The sequence below is a fragment of the Malaya genurostris genome, chromosome 2 (assembly GCF_030247185.1).
Source record: "Malaya genurostris strain Urasoe2022 chromosome 2, Malgen_1.1, whole genome shotgun sequence".
Classification (NCBI taxonomy): domain Eukaryota; kingdom Metazoa; phylum Arthropoda; class Insecta; order Diptera; family Culicidae; genus Malaya; species Malaya genurostris.
In genome coordinates, this window is record NC_080571.1 from 7980712 (window position 1) to 8004095 (window position 23384).

General features: G+C 38.6%; 1 protein-coding gene across 4 annotated transcripts in view; it reads right to left on the reverse strand.

The window, feature by feature from the left end:
* The window catches only part of LOC131428125 (homeobox protein cut), a 363609-nt gene that overhangs the window by 60153 nt on the left and 280072 nt on the right, over positions 1-23384 (reverse strand). The window contains exon 1 of one of the 4 annotated variants that reach the window (XM_058591806.1): positions 12841-13362. The exons of the other annotated variants lie outside the window; for them this stretch is intronic. Coding sequence (XP_058447789.1) covers positions 12841-12846 — 6 coding nt within the window. The 5' untranslated portion in view covers positions 12847-13362. Of the gene's footprint in view, positions 1-12840; positions 13363-23384 lie in introns of those variants that run through there. 4 annotated transcript variants of the gene reach the window in all.

The following is a 23384-nucleotide window of genomic DNA, read 5'->3' on the forward strand; positions in this document are numbered from 1 at the left end:
CCAGTCAGCCAGATTCGATAATAATCTCTAATCCAATAATCATTATCTTGCGAAATTGGACTTCTCCCTAGAGAAGTGTACCTCGGAACCGGAAGAGAGTGAATATAAACTTGCTTCGGTCACGCTCGGAGGCTATCGAAATCGTCGTCGTCAGTGCGTCCCTTCGGAATGTCACATGGCCGAGCAGCAGAATAAATTTCACTCTGATCTGATTTAAAAAATCGCTCAAGCCTGTCATTGATATCGCTTTTCTCCGTCTTCGCGTCACCCAAAAGAGCATGGAAAAAATTGGCTACTTAATTCACCATCAAAGCTATTCAATTAATTCCCTAGCCCAAACGAGCTACCAAAAAAAAAAAGATCATTCAATTAAGAACACCGAACTGGATCGGGGAAAAACATCCGTCACACTGATAATCCCAATTACCGAAAAAACGGAACCGGGAATCGCGTGTGCAAGGTTCAATCGAATTAATTTTTATGTCCTCTTACTATCCACCCTCCCGCTCCAAAAAGAAAAAAAAAACGGAGGACCAAAGTATCCACATTGTTTGCATTCTAGCGCTGCTTTGCCGCTGTTACTATCATTGGTGTTTTTTCTTCTTTCTAACGTCCTACTGATCAAATTTTCACTAGCTATGTTTTGAAGGGTGGTGCCTGCTAGGTAGGCTAGACGAAAGCCACATCGGGGTTGCTTCTTGAAAACGGTAAACACTCCCACCTTAAGTACCGGGCGCTCGGTGAACAAATAAAAAATGCGACCCATCAATTCCCGAACCATCCCGAACGGAACGAAGGATACCGATGACGCCCTGAAGGCGAAACAATAATAATGATATTAAGTGTCTTTAATTGTTTAATTAGGGCAGTGAAGCGTTAAAATTACACTCGCCGCCTAGATGCCGCCGTCGAGAAGAAAAAACCGTCATTCGCGCGGTTATCGCTTTTCAATTAATATTCAAATTTAAGGCGACTAAATTTTGAACGGCCCACCGACTTCTTGGGTTGGTTGGTTGGAAGCGAGCCTAAGGGGAGGGCGGTAAATCGGTTCCGGACCATTGATAATCACTACTGCGCTGTTGGAAGTGCGGATGCTGGGCGGTGGGCAATTGATTTCCAACTCAATTATGACGATGACAGAACCGGTGGAGTGTTGGAGTAGAAATGTTTCGTTTTATGATTTTTCTAGATTCCGTCAACTTTCAAATCTGTTCATCGGCACTCGACCGTCTGGTCCTGTCCCAACTCGACGACACAAATGAACGTCTGGTCCTGTCCCGAGAGCCCATCCGATTCAATTTATCATTTGCCACAATATTATTCTAACTGACTCCCTACCATTACCATCCCGGAAAAAGTGAATAGTTTTTCCCCGTTCGGTACGGGGGATGACCCTTCTGAAAAAGAGAGATGACTCTTGTCCGGAGGATCCCAAAGTTGAATGTGGTTTGATTTTCCCTGCACCGTCGTCTCCGTGCTTTGGCAAGCAGAAATCCATCCAATGACTGACTGTCGCCTTCTACTGATTTATAATATTTAATAATAAAATAAATATCAAAAATGCAAAAAGCCAACGATCGAAAGAAAAGTCTTCTGGTTCGTGTCTTCTGAAGCTTGTTTCCGGGAATCCACCATCCCACCGTGCATCGAAACGAGCAAAAATGTCACTCTTCCATTCGGCAGGCAGTCCACTGTCGGGATCTCCGGTCGGTTAGTTCGTCATCCCGTCGCCCCACCCCGAAAAAAACAGGACTAGTTGCGTCTGCAAGTCTGCTGCCGACAGTGGAACGGTGGAAGGTGAATTTTCGGGGACGTCATAATCAAAGTTGATTTTTGGAATACAAATTTTTCGGAATTTTGATTAAAAATATCTTGCTTTTTGGAAAAACCCGGATGATAGTTGTCTGGGACTGGGAGTGTTGCCGTTTTTCATCATCGATTGGGATGAAAATCTGCAATCTGGTCTGGGATGGTGTAAAATTTTATGAATACAAAATTTATATCCTCCTTCCGTTTTTTGACAAGAAGCTGAAGCCTTTCGATCGGGTGAAGATGCTTCGAAACGGGGACGGACGTGGAGGTGTAAAAATATCTTCGGGCAAAGTTAGGAATCGAATAAAATTATCCTTTTCCATGGTTCATATAAAAAAGCGAGAGACTGACAAACAACAATGTGAGGTAATTAATGCAATTAAGGGCCAGAAAAGTTTTTCCACAGTTTACTCGTCGGGCTCATGTTAGAGATCCAAGCCGGGAAGATTTCGCGCCCGACCGACGAGTGTGAGTGTGAGTTTGAATTTGATTTTCATAAATTTTCAGTCACTTTTTGCTCGAGTGACGCTTGCAGCCGGGGGAAGGCCGTTTTTTGCAATACTAGTGCGGGGTTTGAAGCTGTCTATGCGGTACGGATTCATTCTTTTCCAGGTGATGTGTTTCAAACAATTCGCCCAACAACAAAAAAAAACGGAAAAAAGAACGATGTCAAGGGGCTACTGGAGCATAAATATGAATCCTGATTAGTAGCCAATGGAGAAACTGGCTGGAAGGACTAGATGAGGTTTCCTTGCGGAACATTTGCCGTCGAAACGCTTTCATTGTGACTGGAAGTATGGGCGCAGTCGGAAACCGTTGCCATTTCGCAATAATTGCGGCCACTATTCTCTCGTCACTTGTGTAAGGAGTGTATCGAAAATAAGCTATCCACATACATTTGTGTTGTACGTATGTATTTGTGATGATTTTTTATGCTCAGATCACAGCATGCTATGCGTTTGGCTGTCAGTTTTCGTTTGTTTACTTGTTTGTGCGGTCGAAATTCTGCGTTTTCAAAATGTCGTGTATTGAAAACGGAAGTGAAAGTTTAGGTTCTGGACACATGGCTAAGTGAGAACGGTATTACTATTACTATGCGAAAATTGACGAAGCGGTTTGGAATTCATCATGCCAGTGTTAAAACCATCATTAATAAGTTTGAGGAACACTATTCTTTGGATGAGCTACCAGGAAGAGGCAGAAAATCCGGTTCTTCCAACCCGAAACTGGACCACTGGTATCTCTAATCATGAAGAACAAATCAATGTCAATACGTGATTTGACCAAAAAAGCAGAAACGAGTCAACTAAAGACCTACAAAAAGCAGAAAATCTCGAAACAAAGTGTAGAACAGAAGAAGCGAGCAGCAACTAGGGCCCGGAAATTGTATTCGCGTCTTTTGCAGTGTCCAGATGCTTGCGTTTTGATGGACGATGAGACTTATGTAAATGAGGACTCAAAAACCCTTCCAGGTCCACAACACTTTACTGTCGTCGTTGGGGAGGATGTGAGCGATGCGGACAGGTCGATTCAAGTGGAGAAATTCGATCGAAAGGTACTGGTATGGCAAGCAATATGTTCCTGTGGTTTAAAGTCAACCATTTTTTACACTACCGGAACTATAAATGCAGAAATCTATCGATCTGAGTGTCTCCAGAATAGATTACTGCCTTTATATAAGAAGTTTAGTACACCTCCACTGTTTTGGCGCACTATGCCAAAACCACTTTCGATTGGCTTGCGGAAAAGCGTATAAATTTCGTGAGAGAAAAATATCAATCCGCCAAATTGCCCTCAGCTTCGACCCATCGAACGTTACTGGGCAATCGTGAAGAAGGTCTGACTGGTAAGGCAGCTGGGAACATGCAGGAGTCCAAAAAAAATTTGCGCTCAAGCGTCCAAAAAATGCAACACTTGTCCGGAACTTGATGAAGAGCGTTCGATCAAAAGTTCGAAAAATTCGTGAAGAAATAACTTAAATTTCATCCGGTTTTCGTTACGCTCAAGTTTAACCTCGTACAATAAAGGATCCATTTATAGTTTGAATAAAACATCGTTTTTTATCATAATTTGAAGGAAAAATTTGTGAATAGCTTATTTTCGATACACTTCTTAATTTCGGGCACTTTTCTCTCGTCACTTGTGTAGACGTTTATTTGTTCCCTCGGTTTGTGGAATTTCATAAGAAGAACGTCCAAATATTGTATTCAAATGATTCACAGAACTCGGCCTGTCACTGAACAAGTTAACAAAAATAAAAGTTATGTTAGAAAGCCGTGCGAAGGACAATCGAGAAGTACTGATAACATTCGTATGAATAAACATATACTGAAGGCGTTCGAGTAAATGAATAAGGTTTCAGTGCGTGGCCAATAAAGTTTCGTTTGAATCTTCGAACCTAGAAAGAGCAGAAGCAGCCCAACCACAGACATCGACCAGGAACAGAGTTCGAACTGTATAATTATGGACTACGAAACTAACGTGGAATTTTTGCTAATTCTAGATGGGGCCATAATATTATACGGCGCAAAAAGAATAAGTAAGGAACAGAAAGACATTCGTTCAAGATTAAAAAATTTAGGAGGAAGCTTCGGTTTGGCAAGCCATTTGCAGCTGCGGTTAGTTTTCACAACTGCTTCAAAGAACAGCGAAATATACATCAAGGAATGATTACAAAAACGACTTTAACAAACCGAAAGAAAAATGTGAATTGATGTGAAGTGAAAGTTTACAAACGGTAGTTAGCATATGCCAATCGATAGCCAAGCGGTTGTGAAATTGTTTCAATTCGTAATTCCCATTGCATAATCTGCAAACGAAATTTTCAATCAGATTCCATTCCATTCAAATCGAACAGTATTATCTACACACTCTCACACTATTCATTAAACATTCATAAAATTTCATCTTCAACACCTCATCTCGCTGGCAGACAGTTAGGCAGGCAGGCAGGCAAGCTGGGAGCTAGCTGTCAGACACTTGAGATTACTGGCAGGCCACGACCGAATGGCAAAACCCCTTTTCAGCGCCCATTCAATCGAATTCAATAAATTAATTCAAGAGTATGTGATGTATCTGTTATAATTTATTAATAGAATTATTAAGTGACTCGAACTCGAAACCGAAATTGTTCCACTTCTGCCGACGGAGAAGTCGGGCCCCGGCCGATAAGATTGGGAATGTGTGTAATTTCTCACACTCTTCCGGTTGCTTCTCCCGACATCTCTCGAATATATGGTATGTATTGAAAGCCAGAAAATACTTCCGCTCGGCTCCCACCGACAGACAGACAGACAGACAGACAGCATCCAGCAGGTTCACATCGATTGCGACCAGAAGAAGAGGCGCATAGAACCCACATATGTGTTGGGTGGAACCGAAAATCATAGCCGACAACGGTGACGACGTCTTCGACGAAGTCGGGCTTTCTTGGGTTTTTGTTATTAGAAATTCAAAGATAACACAATAAAATTGAATATTAATTGAATGATAAATAATACTCCAATTGCTGCTGCACCTTCCATTGCCAGTGTAGAGATGAAGAAGCTACTGGGCTTTAGAATTTGAATTTCAATACTTGGCTGTAGTCGCAACAGAAGCAGATAAGTTTCGGAAACTCGACGACCGGTTCGTGTGTGTATGTTTGAGTCTGTTGGAGGCCGGACAGAGCCGGGGAGGTAACGAAAGTGGGTTTTGAATTGGAATGAATTACTAAACCAATTTATGAAATATATGCAACTCTGATGGGTCTCTTTCGCGTGCGCAGCTCGACCCACTGGCTGATGATGAAGATGTGTGCGATTCCCATTCATACCGGCCAACCCTTAGCCAGTGACGGGGCGATGGGACATGGAATTGAATACTAAATTGATCGTTTCCTTATTTCGATAACTTGTTATATATTATTACACAGATAAATTATGAGTAACAGCAGTGCATCTGTCGTGCACAGAGCAGTAGCAGCAGTAGCAGCATACAGTTGGGCATTGTTGGCCTCCTCCCCCTCCCTGTGAAAGTTGCACTGCACTGTGCGACCGAGAGGGCAGTGGTACATCATCATTATTATCATCTCGTCATCGTCATCGTCATCCACAGTGTGGCGGGCATCATGCAGCAGCAGCAGCAGAAATCATACATGTATGGAAAGATTATCATCATCCATCCAACGGAATTGGTTCAGTTTGCCGATCCGGCGATGTAGTGGGAAAATGTATTTATGTAAATTCAGACCCCTTTGAGATAGTTGTTGCAATTGTTGCACGATTCGCCGCAACAATAGTTCATCTTGAAAGTTACTGGCTCTGTCCTATTGTCATTCCACTGGTCACGATGGTGGTGGTGGTGATGATTGTGAAGTTATATGTAAGTCACACTGAAACGTTTGTTTGTTGGTTTAACAAAAAAATTTTCGTTCTTTGATTACTTGGAGAGTGAAGTTTTGGCAGAAAAGATTTGATAGTTTAGATGATGTTGGAATGTCGTAAGAGAAAAGATTGTTTGGTTTATAAAGTAAAAATACAAAAAAAAAACTTTATTCTACTACTTTTGACTCGTATTCTGGAGGGATGCATATTTCGTCTCGTATTTGTGGGTTTCTTCGTTGTTCGAATCAGAATTCTATATGAAGAAGTTTACAAGAAGCAGACTAGGTACATAGCGTCGAGAATCTGAGTGAAAACAGCAGAGTTACGAACTTTTTTATTAAATTTTGAAAGTACTCATAAGAGTACAGATTATGCATTTTAAAAAATGTGTCAAATAGATAATGGTTTAGAACATTTTATCCGATTCAAACAACAAGAAACTCTACTCTTGTAATGATTACTTCATTACAGATGAATCTTTCAGAAGCTTAGATTTCGCAGTAATATAATTACTCTGTGCATTTGCCAACAATTTATAAATTCATATAAAAATAAGCCATGAAAAAATAACATTCCAGATTCACGAAAATCAGCAAGTTTCCTGTGTTTTGCAACAGATGGCATTATCAGTCGATTGTCAGGAAGAATTACAAATTTCATAGACCATAATGAAAGTCGTGTATCAAGAACATTACACGGAGAGATATCCGTTACTGCTGTCATGATTAGAAAATCATGAAACCAATCATTTTAACTTCCCATGAAACCATGAGCAATAACTCTTCGACCATGAAAATTAATCATGGAAAATGCGTCACTTGAAGATTGTATTTCTTTCAAAGGTCGTAACTGCAATTTTCTACCCGGATATCACTTTGAACCCTCTGCCTCAAGTGATGTGATAGATTGCTTAATAGATTAATGGTAAACAAAAAGCAGACATTGAAAAGCAAGACCTACAGAAAATGTTTACTTGATCCTGAAGAATGTTCATTTAATAATCGTGTTGTTTTACCCACCGGCTGATAGAGAATTAAACATAACATAAAAATAAAGATAATGAACCGAAAATTGACATCATAAGAGACTAAGCAGGCAACGCTTTTCATTTGACAAACATAAATGTTACATTTTGTTTGAATGTATTCTTACAAATTTGATGTGACCGTTGTTGCTAGAATAATATTCCGAGAGAGCGTAAACCAAAAAGTAAATTCGATTGTGAATTTGGAACACCATCTAACGAAAACCAGAAAAATATTTTGTTCAACCACTTTGATTAATTTGTTTTATAGATATAACAACACAAGCGGTATTGATTTAACTAAATATTTTAAATGAGACGATTTTTTGCAATAATTCGACATAAAGTTTCTTTTTAACAGGTTTGATTCAAACGTGATTTTTCATGCAGTTCGTTCAAGTTTAAATTCTGAAACACAAAATCTATACTGAAGCAATGAGCGCAAGTTAACACGTTATTTTAAGCGTCGTCGTTTTTCAAAAACATAATATTTTATTGTTAATCATAAGAAGTTCGTCGTGCTTTTCACTGAATTTATGTTGCGAAAATTACTATCGTTGCTAAAAAATCACACTTAACGCCTGAATTCATGTTGCAAAAAAAAACACGCCTGAAGTTATGCCCGATAACGACAAGTGCGTTACGTTTAAATTTCAGTGAAATTAGTCCAAATGGATCATGATCCGAAAAGTTTTAATCATGGTGTATTATCATAACATCAAAATATATTGTTTTCCCCAAATCATGACTCGTTTTGCTTATTTCTAGAATCGGAGTTTTGCCCGTGTACATCATGTATACTTTGGAGAAGAAGTTATGAGCCAAATAAATGTCATTTGCGTGAAGAGCTGCATATTTTCTTCAATATGAAGATTTAGAAACTTACGGAACGGAATAAATTGATGATTTGGCATGTCGTCGAGTTGCTTAAACCCTTCAAAAGTTGTAATTTTTATGTGGAAGACAAGAAGTGCTGCCAACGACGTTCTGGTAAAACCGAGGAATTTGAGACTTTGCTGCACGATTTCATTCCAAAATATTGAAAGTTCAATAAAGTTAAAGGTTGCATTTGGGCCAAGTCTTCTCGTTAATTTGATAAATCATTTATATGTATCAGACTTTAACTTCGGACGGCATCGTGTGAATTGTAAGACAACACTTTTACATCCAGCTATCTTCCGTGGTTCAATAACTAAATATTGAATTAGGTGAAATTTAAAAAATAATAAAAATAAACGGAGACATTTTGAAAAATGAAAAAAATCAAAAAGGCGAACATATTGAGCATCTTTCGAGGCAGGTTGTAAAAGCAGTTTATGTTGAACTGCCAACTTAACGGTTCAACATAAAGCGATAAGCAGACGTAAAGTTAATGCTGTTTGCAAAAAAACTTTTTGCACCGCAGTGCCATATCTTTTTCTGGTTTTTCTTTCCCTCAGACTTATACATACAGACATTGCAAACGAAATTTTTCCACCGTTTTTTATTGTTTCAGTACAACAAAACTAAAATCAACAATTTTTTCTATCGTTCCACATAATGCCTCTTTCAACGTATTGAGGTTTATCGAAAAAGTTGGAAATTGTGTGCCACACGAGCTGAAGCCTATATTTGTCATGTTCTGTATAATTTCTTTTTTTTGTTCTGTGATCAAAATTTTACAGAATCGACTTAGAAATAAGTCGTTTTTGCATTATTTTATTTTTGAAATACTAAACGCAACGAAACAAACGTCAAGTCTTCCTAGCTGTCTTGATGAATGCCAGGGTGAAATATTTACGTCATGTTCGACACATGGTGAGATATACTCCAAAGTGCTTCCGAATTGTCATACCATCAAAGATGATCATCACAGTGATTACTGGCCCTCATTACATCCACTTTCACATTCACTTCACTTACATGTCACTTCACTTTATTTTACCTATCACCAGTATCACGCATAGTGAAGTGATCACAGTGGTGGAAAAAACTATTTTTTTCAACAAAATGTTGGTGGTGTGATGGTAATAATGACATCAAGTTCATCCAAGTATTCACTTTCGTCTCTAAAACGACTTTCGTAATAAGGACCTACATTCACTTCACTTGATTTCCACCGAGAAGTGATACCCATAATAAGGGCCACAGTCACTTCACTTGGTTTTCACCTTGTAGTGACACCGGTAATAAGAGCCACTATATCGAATCCAATTCTTTCGTTTAACGCGAGTATTAAAAAGAATAAAAAGTTGGAATGTGAATCCAGACACGAAATCATAATTTATCGACACGATAACGTTCGGTCGTATGGAGTTGTTTTGGTTAAACTTTTGAAGGAAATCGATTTTCTTGTCACAAAATCATTTGCATTTGTATTTTGAAGCTAAGGATCCAGAATAAAGATCTCGGATCCCCCGGTACGCAAATTTCAGTCAGTAAGCCAAGAATGCTTACTATATTTTCATTGATGAGCTGAGAGCAAATGTTCATGCTGAAATCGACACTATAACACTCGAGATGCACGAAAAGGTAATTTTGTACAGAAAAAGATAATGAAATGTACACCACATGTAAATAAATAGTACTAGTATTTTCAATGAACAAGACTGTATAATTAAAAAACTCTTATTTTTGCATTCAAAGTATACTGAAAAATTAAGATCTTCAAAGTAACTTTCCATTCAATTCATTCCTGCTCTAAATATGTACATGAAAATTGAAGTAAAATCACAAAATATTTTTATCTGTGTGAATTAAAATTTGCAAATGATATCCTAATGGTAATATCCAAATTATATATAAAATACGACTGAAAAGTCACCAATTGTGATTGAACTCCAAACTTAAAAATTAAATTTAATTCTAGATGAACGAAAACAATTACTTTTTTAGGGATTTACACATTTTTTCACTTAATTTAACACATTTTCCATGTATTCTGATATATTTTTAAGTGCGGAATCATGTAATTTTACACGCTAGTGAGAAAGGCTGGGTCTGTTTGATACAGATTTAAGGCATTGTTGTAAAATTCAGTTATTTGACGATTTACGTTCTTTTGGATAGTGTTATATGTGGATTTACGTCACCTGTAAATTTAACATTTTTTTTGCAGTGCAGTTTAGAATGTTTCGGTCCAACTACATACTTTAAAAAACCCTATGATTTTACATTCTAAAGCTAGCACATATCACCTGCTAAATTCAATTTTTTTGTGTGCATCTCTGAGAAAATCACACACAAACATTGCACAACATGATGAACTGAGTCGATTGTTTAGGAATTTTTTACCAATCGGGATTCACGTAATAGCCGTCCTGTATTAGAAAATCAAAATGATATTTTACTTGATGTAATCGCATGTAATATTTTCTTGTGTAATGAAATATTCTACAATACTTCTTAATAAGTTTGCCGAAATGCTTCGATGTTAAAGTTAATAAAATAGACCGTAGAATCCCAAATTTTTTTCGTAGAAATTTAAGTGGAAAGTGACACTCTTTTTATGTGCATCTATCAGAACGCAAAGTAATTTTTTGCATTGCTGTGTTGGAGTCATGAACGAGATTTCTATTCTTCAATGAATAATTATAACAAGAAGCACTTTCATGCACATCTTTTCGATGGTTCTAACAAAACGAAATAAAAAATTATTACTGAAGACAAATATCCACATAGTCGTGATTCGTAAAATGTCTGTAAATTATAAGAATGGCCTACATCTTTGGCAAGCACATTCAGCCATCGATGCGGGTACGTAAAACTACACTTTTCGGCACATACAAAAAATTATCACAGTGCTTTAATGAATTGGAAAAATAGGCTTAGAATATGAAATTTCGACGATTTTAGTCGATGTGTGCACTTAACGATTTTTTGTTATTGATCCATTAGAAAATTATTTTGTTGAGAGCTTAGATTTTTTTAAAAATATTTTTCTATCAAACTTTGATCAGGAAATCACCTATTAAAAAAACGTTTGACTTGCAATTGTAAAACTTCAATAGTTGTAATTGTAATTGAAAATTCTGCTGAATTAGATTTTTTAAGAATAAAAAAATCTGATAATTGAGAATTGAAATCCGTTCCATTTTTTCACATCCAGATATAACTTCCACTGATTCAATGTGCTTGATTTGTTTGAAGATATTCAATCAATAACAATATAATCAAAATCTGGCATACAGTTATTATTTTCAAATATTTTTTCTAAGAAATTCTAAACACCATTCATCTGATTACAAGAAAAGCGTATATAAGGTAATCAATTTTAACAGCTTGAAACAATTTTTTTTCTTCAAATTATAGACATGAATCTGGCCACCTTTTGATTCATGAAAAATAATAGGGAACATTTGTAGCGTGTAGGGTAAAATGATTTCCATACATGCCACCTATCTGAGCTCAATGTTTAACCCCGCACATAAGAACGAATTTTTTTTCTTCTAATCGGAATAAAATCAACAAATACTGAACTATCACACACTCCTAAAATTGACCGCTCAACAAAGCAAACTATTATTAACAATGTCAATTTTAAACACATTTTTTCCGAACATGAGTTTCGTCATTTCACTTTCACACTTTTGTTTCGAATTATTCAATTTTCAATCCTGCTGATTTTCTATCACTCAAAAAAACACTGAAAATCCAACACCATCACCACTCCGAACACAGAGTCCAGGACAACACAAAGCAGCAAGCCTTAATTCGGGCTCGTTTTTGCTAAAATTTGTCACTGCCAGATTAATTTCCACCGATCAAGTCTTCCATGACCCAAGATCATCGACACGCAGCACAACCGAAGAATTCCTGCAACTTCGAGCAATTCGTCGAAATTTCCATTAACGGTACGAGTGCAAACCCCTTTCTTTACCCTTTTATTCATCTCAGAGGACAATACAACAACAACAACAACAACAACATCAAAATAGCATTCAAATGAAAAATTGAATTCTAAGACTGAGCGAGTGAGCGAGCCTGTAATACACAACAGCAACGAGAAAAAAAAGACGAACCTTCAACCGGATGTCATAAATTATTGCACCGAACCGAATTCATTGCTTATGAAAAGTAAGCCGAGCTGCGCTTCGAACATTATCCAAGGCAGAAGAGCAAATGCATATAAATCCAATAATAATGACAAAAACCGATCCGCGCTCATTCCAGGCTGAAGGATGAAACAAAAACACAAAAAAAAATACACACACACAGCACACGGCCTCATTTCCAACTGCAATCAAGGGGTTTCCAGGCTGTGGCCTGGATTGGAAAAACTGGGAAAATTTGAAAACGGCCGTGCAACTGACAGAAGTGCAGCGGAAAATGCGTAATGACAGAACTGGAAAAAATGAATTATTGTATGCATTTTCTTGCGGGTTGAGAATTTCTCGATTCTCGACGGGTGTAGTAGGGTCTTCAAGGGGGGGCTCTGGAAGGGCGAAGCAGTGGCCTGCAGACGGTTGCAAACAAATTCACATCAAGTGCAGCATAATTCAGTGTAACTTCGTCAGCGTGCAGTTAGTGCACTCGTTTTTCTGCGTTGGCTGGGTAATTGATTTATGTGCAATTTTAAAGTAACATAAATTATTTTCTCAAACAAGCTCCAGCTCGACTTGAACACACTGTATGTGTCTCACTGTCTTCCAGGAATCGTACCTCCATGACGAATTTGTGATCCCCTCTGCTAGCAGCAGCAGCAGCAGCAGTAGCAGTAGTAGATACGGGCAGGCAACCCCACTCGCCGGATCCACCAGCTGGTGCCGATGGCGCTGAGGTCACCAGTGCCGCCAACACTGACAGTTTTCTGAGACCTTACAGCAAAGCAAAAAAAAAACGAAACAACACTCGCGAAAACACTGCCGTTTCGTGCGCGATCTTCTATCACTTATCACACAGCCCAAGAAGCACTAGGCGGCTCTTAGTTTTCTTCCCTTCGCACTGCACCACACACGCACGATTCACAACCGTATTGCACTTGTTTTCGTTTCCACTCTGACTTTCGTCTGTTTTTCGCGGTAGGGCCTTCCTCGAACCAGAAGACATCTAGTTAGCCGGTAATATGATGATTGTGCCGTCGAGACAGCGCGAACTCGATATCTGCTCTCTTCCACGGGGCAAAGCAAGCGTGATCGCAGCAGGCGCAACCACTATCGGTACTGAAGAGCCGTGTTTATCTTCGGTGCGTCAGAACCCCTGCTTTCTGTTGCGGCCTCTGCTCTGTTCTGCTACGCCTCGTCTCTACGTGTGTATAGAATAATATACGTCTCGGGAGTGTTGTATCGAAGCAGAAAGACAGAAAGGGTCCGGAGGGTGCTGGTGCGCGGACGCAACGCACACGCACACACACACACACACACTCATCGTACAGGCCGTAAAATTTGAATAAGAGTGTGAGAGAGATCGAATCGAAGGAGATGACGATTAATGAAAAGAAAAAATAGGTGGAAATACAGGACGAGAAAGGGGATCATTTGTGTGCGGTGGTGTTGGTGGAGAGGTTCGAAACGTGAGTGATTTGAGTGCAACCGTCACTCACTCTCCCGAAACGACGGCGGACCGCTTAGATCTGACGATAGATCGGTTCGATAAATTGACTATGGGACGGGGCAGGTCTGATGAATCGGGCGAAGGAGAAGGAAAAACGGAATGATGTTTGAGTTCGTCCCTTTTTTTCCACTTCATTCGGGCTGGCGGAGTCATTGATGGCACATCTCGATAGATCGTTAAACGAACCGGACCAGGATCACTCGGTGGTACGAATAAAGCATGCATTGAGAAGAAAGTTATAAAACGCCAGTAAAGTGACTAAAATAAAATGGAGTTTGGCGGTGGATACCGAATATGTTCTGGGAAATCAAGATCGTTAACCGTGATCCTCGGTCGGTGTGGTTTCTAGCAAGGTAACATTAACTGTATTTGAATATCAGTGCCGGGGGTTTCCTCGAATCTGTCGAATTCTGTGGAAGTACGCCGAGGACAGGGAAGCAAACTTGATCAAAGCGAACCATCGCGCAATTGTCACAATTAAAATCTTAGATGATAAACAACATTCCCTCGTCTAATGAATGACATAAATCAAAGTCAACTTAAGAAACGGTTAAATGTTGTCTTTACCGCGCTGTCGCAGTATTGAGCAACGACGTTTTCAGCCATCATTTTTTTTTCTGGCGTATGTCATACACTATTCTACGGCTACTTAGTTAGTTAGGAAAAAAACCCGAATAAGCTTACCAATGACTTGGGGAAATAAATTAATAAAAATCTCTGTTATGGCGTCAGTTGATTAGCACGGAGCAAATTTTATCATTTGAAAAACAATCGTTCGCAGTGAGGGCACTTTATCTAACGAGGCGAACTGGGGGACGGAGATCGTAAAAAAAAGAACAGTATATGTTTGACCGAAAGATTATGAATGTGTCTACGTGACAAAGCGAAAGCTCTTCACTTCAGGCCGTAAAACCTCAACTTGCTATAAATTCACGTTGATCAATGTCACTCTGGGGCTCTGGGCCGCCGGGAGGTGTCGCGGAAAAAAGGGCGTGCGACCTGGAGGAGGGGTCTTTAATTAAGTGTAATTACAGTCGAAAAAATTGCTGTTTGTTTGAGTATGTTCGTTCGTTTTCCCCCTCTTATTTAGGGTAAGATCTTTTATGGCATAGTTACACAATTGCCAGCATGATTTGAGGCAGATTTCACAAGAAAACCAATGCCGAGAGTATTCCCTCCGATTCGAGTCCCTTGCCAGGCTCCGAACAAATCAAATTGTCACCGGTTAGGGTCTGGTGGCGGGACAACAATTTCTTGGAAATGTTAACATGGTCGATTCCACCGCGTATTTACGGTTGATGTGTAATTAAAATTACTACTTGCTAGTCGCATTATCGCATGGCAATAAGATATGGCCAAGATGAAAAACGAAGAAAAAAAAATGAACAAACAATGATCACTGCCGTGCGTCGGTTGCGGTCGTTTTGTCGATCGTATGACGACGATGAGTGTCACATCAAGGTCCTACCTACCTACGTTTCCTTGGCGGGGAGGCAGTCGAGCCATGTGTGCACTGGCACAGGAGTTGGACCCGGAGAGGTGGTGAGGGGAACAGATCTTTGCCAGTAATTTAATAAATGGGTCGTTAAATTTCAATTAAATCTGCTTGAAATGGATGTTAGAGTCGGCAAACTGCTTCTTTGTAACCCGCTCAGTTCAGATACCGGTTGAGTCACGCAGTATTGCCAGATAATCTAGATAGTGTAGCATCGATTAGAGTTTCGAGAAAGTGCGCTTGCTATCGTGAACGATTTTCCGAGGACAGTGACCCAAAGCTTAGTTGTGTTTTTTAGTCAAACGTTCTTCATATGATTATTCAAAAAAAAACAATTTAGAAAATAAAAATTGTCTATTAGTGCGTCATTATTACCTAAAGTGGGTCGATTGAAATATTTGCATAACATGTAAGTCAAAGCAATCGACAGTGGAACCAAACAGGGAAGTTATTCGAAAGTTTTATAACGGTACAGTAGTAATCGGAAGAGAAAGTACGAACGAAGCTTAAAAATGCTTACTTTTAAAAAAAGTGAAAAATAAACGTCCGGTGAGAGCTTCTTAAACCATCAAGGAGGCTACGTTGCAAAACAAGAACGTGAAATCGAAAAAATTTCCTCACCAACAAAATCGTAACTAGACTCTCTGTCTTCAAATTCCATTTCCAGTGTACGATGATGATTGTTTAATAACAGTGTTTATTTGTTGGGAAGGTTTGATATACCGGAAATAAAACAACATTTCGTTATTGCCTCTGTTCCAGCTAACTGCAAATGCGTAAAACAAGTTTGATAATATTTCATTCAGCTGTTTGACGTACATAAATGCCAACAGATACAGAACCTACAAAGTTTATTGCCCATGGTCAAAATTTTTCGTTTGGTGACAACCACAATTTTGGATCAGACTACAAACAATAGCAATTTGTTGGTGCATTTAGAGATATTACAGGCTTAATTTTTTTCGCACGCTGCTCTCTATAGTTTGATTTTTTCATAGATTCACAAAAAGATTATTGACAAAAAATGTACAAAATTTTTGACTGTGAATAAAAACTAACTTGACACGTGTGTGAAATTTCAGAGTATTCCAATGGGAAAAAGTGTGTGAAATTCCGAAAATATTGGTGGGTACGGTTTGTTAAAATTGTTTTTATAATAGTTTAGTTACAAAACTTTGTTAATCTGCTTTCAAGCAAAGTATTACTTGCTGTTCCGTATGATGGTGGTGTGAGAAATACACTGTGGGCTCGGTGGCGTTATATCGTGAGTAAAAATTACATATAAAATAAAGACACGAATTTTTGCAACATTGGCTATGGTGTTGAAATAATGAGTTGAATGCAATAAAATGAGTATTAAAAGAATTCGTTCATTTTCTCAAATAACTGGCGTTTATAATGCTAGTAATGTCCAACTATGTTTAGCTCGATGTATTGATGCTAGACAGGCTACTGAATGAAATGAATTCAAGCCAGGTATTATCGTTCATTTAGAACATTGAAACACTCATATAACCTGGTACCAGAACCACAATTCAAAAGTATATATGTTTATGGAACATGTACTTATTCGATACATTTAATTCTCTAGTGAATGTCCAGTAATTCCTTATTTAAATAGTCTTCCAATCGATAATTAAATTCGACTGCGCTGTCTCATGCAATGAATTACTATTTGTTACTGGTAAATATACCGAAAATACTTGAATATTTTCTTGTTTTCAATCGTTCTTTAGAAGGAACTTGCTACTAAACATTGTTAGCATGTTAGTCAATACATATACACACAATCTCATGTTAGTTAATTATAAATAGTGTAATACTAATCAATAACAATAAAGATTGAAATGGAAATTTTCAACAATCTATTACGAATCAACAAGAGTTTATTTTACAAGCCAACAAAACGTGTGGTAGGCCCACTGCGCTCAATCGCTGAAAATATTCCTGATTTCGATGTGTCGGTTTTGCCTGTTATGCTTTGTGCGACGATTCGTGCAACTCAAGCGGCTAAAATTTTGCGCGCATTTTCTGGCACTGTATTTCACCTTAAACGGTGAGTTGAGCATCTTCGAAATGATTCTATAATATTTTAACAAACTCCCGTTCGTTTTAGAAATCGACAGAAAGTCTTTCAAAAACATAAATCGACAATGTATACAATGATCAGTCTTCAGAAACATTAAAAAATCAACTTCAGAAAATCCTTTATAATTTTTCTCCAAAGTTTACTAAAATATTTTGGAGATCTGCTGAAAATGATTTACAACGCTAGTTTCTCCAACATAACTTTCAAAACTGTCTACACAGTGAAAAAGTTATTCGGGAGAAAATCGATTTAGGCAAGTTTTTATTCAAAAAAGGAATATTTCAGTAAAACAAGTTCTTGATACAGTAGACCTCTGGCAGATAAACTTTCTAATGAGCGAAGAATAACAATTATCACAAAACGTTTTCCAACGTTCTACGGAAATTCTTTGAAATTCTCTGATTTTGTAAAGAATTTTGTAAAGATTTGTAAAGAATGATTTGGCAGGGTATCTGAGGTTGTGGAAAAACATAGGAGTCGAAACTAATGGATAGCTCGATAATGACAAATATCTTTAGAAGAGTTTGCTATCGATCTGTTGCTATCTAGATGACACGAAGTTTAAAATAATATTTAGCAATATATTTCTCAATTCCAGAAAATAAAAATATTGGCGAAGAAGTTTTTTTTCTGTTGGTTCTGAAGAAATCTTTAATAAGTACTTTTCAAATGGTGTCTAATACAGAGTATCGTTTTCCAAAATTAACTCCAAAATGGAATCAACTGCAGTGTTCAATTGGGCTACGTAGCCTAGTTTTCCTGATATGTAGTATAACTACTGAGCATTGAATACTTTTGATATATTTTCTGATCATCAAGAATCTACGTTATTGATTTTGTGACAATCTGATATCATTGATTGGAATCGTTCGTTTATGATTCCACTATAAAAAAGAAGTTTTATGAATATCTATTTTTACTTTGGATCTATTTGAATCTTATTTTTGCTATATATCAAACCATAACTTCAGTATTACAAGTTAGAGTTTCAACTTTGATAAACTTTATCGTTATGGATCGAGGAAAAAGTTATTAAAAAAATAAAATAATAATAATAGAAAACAGATTGGAATAATGGTAAGCGAATGCCTATTTATCAGGGAGCAAAAAATAGACAGATTGTAACAGGGATTTACGAATACAAGGAGCGAAAATAAATGCTTGCGAAAGTGTATACGTCAGAAAAAGAATTTCATTCTTCAAATGTACTTAAGGGCTAAGGCCAGTGTGTTTTAGGGCGTTTTAGAGGCTATTTTCACGCTTCAAATCTGATTTTCTCAGAAACGGTGACGAATATAAAAAAAAACCCAACTGACAATCTCTTAGAAAATTATTTTAGATTATTCTGTGAAAATATCAGAATGATTCATTGACATTAGCGGTCGGGAAAGTCTTTTTTTCTGACGGAAGAATTGCATCTGAAGTAAGAATTGCATGAAAACACCGTCTTTCAACTTGTTCAATGAATATCTCGCCTTCAAAGGCATACATCTAAAATCTATCCTGATAATGTCTAGATAATTTAATTTAGATGCGATTAGTGCATAAAAACATATAAGATATGTTGTGGCGATAAAAATGAAGTGAATGTTATTTTTGTGAAGGTAAGTCGATTTCTATGGCGGCGCCATTTTTCCTGCTTTTGTTTCCTGGTAACGTAACGAAACATGAGAGAGAAATAAAATCGGCTCAGCAAGGCTGATAAACAAGCGATAGCTTTATTGGATTTTATGTGATGTAGTCAAACTTGGGGGCGGCCCGTTTGGCATAAGGTCATTTGGCATAATGGTCATTTGGCATATTGGTGCCATTTGTCATAATAATAATTGGATTCGCAATATTTTAATGTTATGTGAATTTTCGTTTATTTTTCGATCGAGTGATGTTTTGCAAGGAAAACTCGAACGAAATGTGTGAATTTTATATTCGGACGATGTAGCGTAGCCGCATTTGACCTTACAAAATTTCAGTAAATAAAAACAATTTCCATTAAGCAGCATGTTCATCTGTTATGCCAAATGACTGTTATACCAAATGACGTTTATGCCAAGTAACTATTATGCCAAACAGCGTTATGCCAAACGGTATTAGGCCGAACGACTTTATGCCAAACGTGGTAGCCCCGTTAAACTTGTAAACGAAAATAACAAAACTTTCTTGGCCACCCGGCCACATCGAGAGTCATTTTACACATTTGCGAGAGAGCATGGAGGGAAATGTAATACGTAAAGCGAGCCACGTGGTTATACGCGACCTATTGGCCTCAGCCCTTAAAGGCCTCCTCAAAGCATTTTCAATCATTCTTTTCTTTTCTATCGTTCGCCTGGTACAGATATAAGAGAATTTCTACCTATTACGAAATACACTGAACTGAATAAAGCGACTAAGCCGTCAAGTGAATAAGAACACTAAAGTCTAATTTCTCAACACAAGTTTTTAAAATTTGAAGTTATTTAAATCCATTAGATTACTTATGATATATTATCGAATTGACTTGAATAACAGAATCTGTCGATCAATCTGCAATTTCGATAGGACAGCTTTAAAAATTACAAAATCAGTTCAGCGTAAATTTTGTACGTAAGTGGATTTATATGTATCAATTATTCAGCAAGCAGATATGTGCTTCTGTGGTTCAGTCGATTAAACTATGTGCTTTGTGATCTAATGCTTCTCGGTTCAAGTCTCACCGTTGCTATTGATCTTTTGTTTTTTATTTCATTCGAGTTCAAGCTATGCAGTTTTCAAATCACACAATTTTACATGTTCTTGAATATAAAGTTGTGTGAAATACGACGCTCCATTTCCATTCCGAACTGTGTAGGCATTGCTCAGTTAAGGTTATTTTCATGTACTTGCCATGAATGAGTGAAAAATCCTGTGGTCATACTCAGCGGAAAGTTAAATAATGGTTAATGGTGCGAACAGAATGGACATGCAGTGAGAATTCCGGAAGAAAGGATGGTCTAGAGTTTTCAGTATCGGTTCATTTCCTATTCTCATTTGTTGAAAAATGTGAATCATAGCACTAGTATTCCATGGTTGCTGGTTCAAAGAGATTCCAGAGATTGGAAAGAAAACAGAAAAATATTCACAAATTCCGTTCCCGAAGAAGGAAATAAACTTCTAATGGATCTCGTCTGGTTCAATTTTCGATCAGCCTCCCATCGCAGAACCAACAATTATAATTCCGAACCCGTCCCAATTTCGAAGCAATTCGAAATCAGTCAGTTGAGAAATAACTTCCCAGCTGTTTCTGGGACAAACTTTTCCGTCAAATCCTGTGGCAGCTGTACGTACCGCCACGGTAGCCACGTATAGATTTCTATAATTCATTTTATAATTGATATGCAAATCCGTCCGACCAGCATCGGGGCGGTGCAAAACTTTCTACCGGAAGTCACCGTGGAAAACAATCACTCCCGGAGTGCCGAACGACTGAGGAAACGCTCGCGTTCCACAGAAAAGTAATTTTCAATTCAATTCCTTTTCATCGGGAAAACGAAATGTTTCACTGGATACTGCTTGTCTTTCTTCCTCAGCCCAACCCAAGCGCTCCTAGCGGAACACATTTAATTTTCTAATGAAAAATATAAACAAAAATATGTATGGATTTTCAACAAACTGTGTTCAGCGAGAAAGGATCATGGTCTCGCAACCCTACCACTCGCGGCAGCGTCCCGCAGATATCGAAGCGAAAATCTACATATCTATGGATCTGCGATGCCAAGGAAGCAAACAGCAACTAAGCGGTGGGGGAAGAGGCCAAGAGCTTCCACACTTCACAATCAGAAACGGTTCACTCCCCTTCCCGCGACAAATCGTTGCCGTTGTACTCGGTTCCAATTTTCGGAATGCGGTGTAGGAAAACTCATTCATATATTTATTATATAAAATAATCAAACGACAGAAGAGCAGCCGAGGAAACTCTGTCTTCTCCCACTCCGGAGGGGGGAAACATTGGAAATAATACCGTTCCGAGCTGCTTCGTATGACGAACGGAATAAAAAAAAAAGCAGCGAGCAAAAACAATGGGTAATATACAAATGAGAAAACCGAGAAGACGAGTGGAAAATATGACAAACAATCAAATACAAAATTCGAGCAGTCTTTGTCATTTCATCCCTCGAAGGTTTTCCACCTCCTCCCTTCGGCAGTTGCTCTATCAAAAACCTCCAACAACAAGCAAGATGAGACGAATGCGTGGTTCGATTTTTAATCATTTTCCTTTTCGCTTTCGGAACCTTTGTGTATGTTCGGCTGCCAGAGGCACTGTTTCATGTGTCAGCATTAAAAAGAAGGGTTATTATTCCCGAATTCAAATGAAAAATCAAACCCCAACCCACGGAAAATGTTCCACCCGAACAGCGAGCAAAAGGGTTAATTTGTGGGGTTGTTCTTTGCTCTCGGACAAAAAATCGACAGCACCCAAGATATGGTTTCTACACATACGGGGGTAGGATGAACACACACACACACACACACGCACTCGTTCGACCGTTCGCTTGCACGCATCAAAAGTCGTAATTCGTAATAATAAACATAAAAAGTCACTCACTCATTTCAATAATATCCCTTTTTTCGGAACGCTCCGGATCAACCCTTTTCCTGTGCGTGTGTGTCCTACCGAAATGTATTCCTTTTTTTCGAGAGCAACCACTCGGGCATCTCCCATGCCAGCTAGCATCATCACCACCACGACCACCCACATGGCCCAATTAATAACAGAAATTGGAATATATAATTCACGTCAGCCAAAAATTGATGGAAAATTTTTAGGATGATGGGAGCGAATCCGTAGACCCCGATATCCTGGAAAAGCTGCTATCATTCGACACACACACATGATGGCTTGCTTGAAAACGGCTAAAGTGAATGGGATCACTCGGAAAGCTTGCTCAACTGATTACCGTTCCAGGGACACTAAACGGCACAATTGGTTGACCATTAACAAAATTGCTGGATCGACGAATTGAAATTTTACGACGAATACCGATATGTTGAAGATGTGTTCTCGTAAGAAACGATTGATGGAAGGCGTTCCCTTCAGCCAAAAGATGTATCTCATCTTTGACACAATTTGCAATTACGACTCGTAGGGCGCCCGAGAAACTTCCTCCACTCAACTTGTGGTAATTGTCGCCGAAGAAACTCTCATCTCCCATCCTTCCCCTACTCTCTTCTCGTTTATCGTTCGATGGATACATAAATCCAAAGATCGATCTGACCGAGAAAAGGGGTTGACATCTCACAGTTGTTCTGCTATTTGTTCGGTGTATCGACAAAAATTACCCCCTCGTCGCCCGCAAATCGTCATACAAGTGAAGCGATCCTTGTCGAACACACACACCAAACCTCCTTAGTCCTTAGCTTTCGCTAGGATGACGATCTGCTGCTACCACTTTCCGGCTCGATGGGCATCAACAGCAACAGCAGCATCCGTGGCTCCACTCTAGCATTAATTTAGGATTTAGATTTATAATTCCTCGCTCGGGACTGTCACTGTTCAGAATGTTGTAGGCGAAGGAGACCTGTTTCCAAGGTTGGGGAAACGGGTCGAGAGGTGGGGATTGAAATTCGCCATCAACCATTTCCCCCGTTTCAGTCAAAGGATGATGATGGAATATATTGGTAAATTTGGAAATTTTTCATTTTTAGCAAAAGATGATGCGGGTCCTATCTGTCGGTGTGTCTGAGGGTATGTGTATAAGTGCTCGTGTGTGTGTGTGTGTGTGTGTGAGTACTGCAGTCATCTCGAAAGATGTATCTCTTTCCATTGTTGTGTACATATTTATTTGTGCTTTCGTTCGGAGTGTTTTGTTGTAGCTGATTTTTCGGCAGCCAAAGAGTTGAACACTTGAGAAGAAGAAGCGTTTCATCAGTAACCCTCCCTCTTTGCCACCCATCGAAACGTGGAACGCCGACGACGTCGCTCGACACCGGGGACGACTTCGGAATGAAAAGGACTTAATTATGTCTCTCTCTCTCTCTCTCTCTCTCTCTCTCTCTCTCTCTCTGTGCAGCAACAGTCAGGTTTCTGTGCAGCGTCGAAGACCGAATTATGAGTGA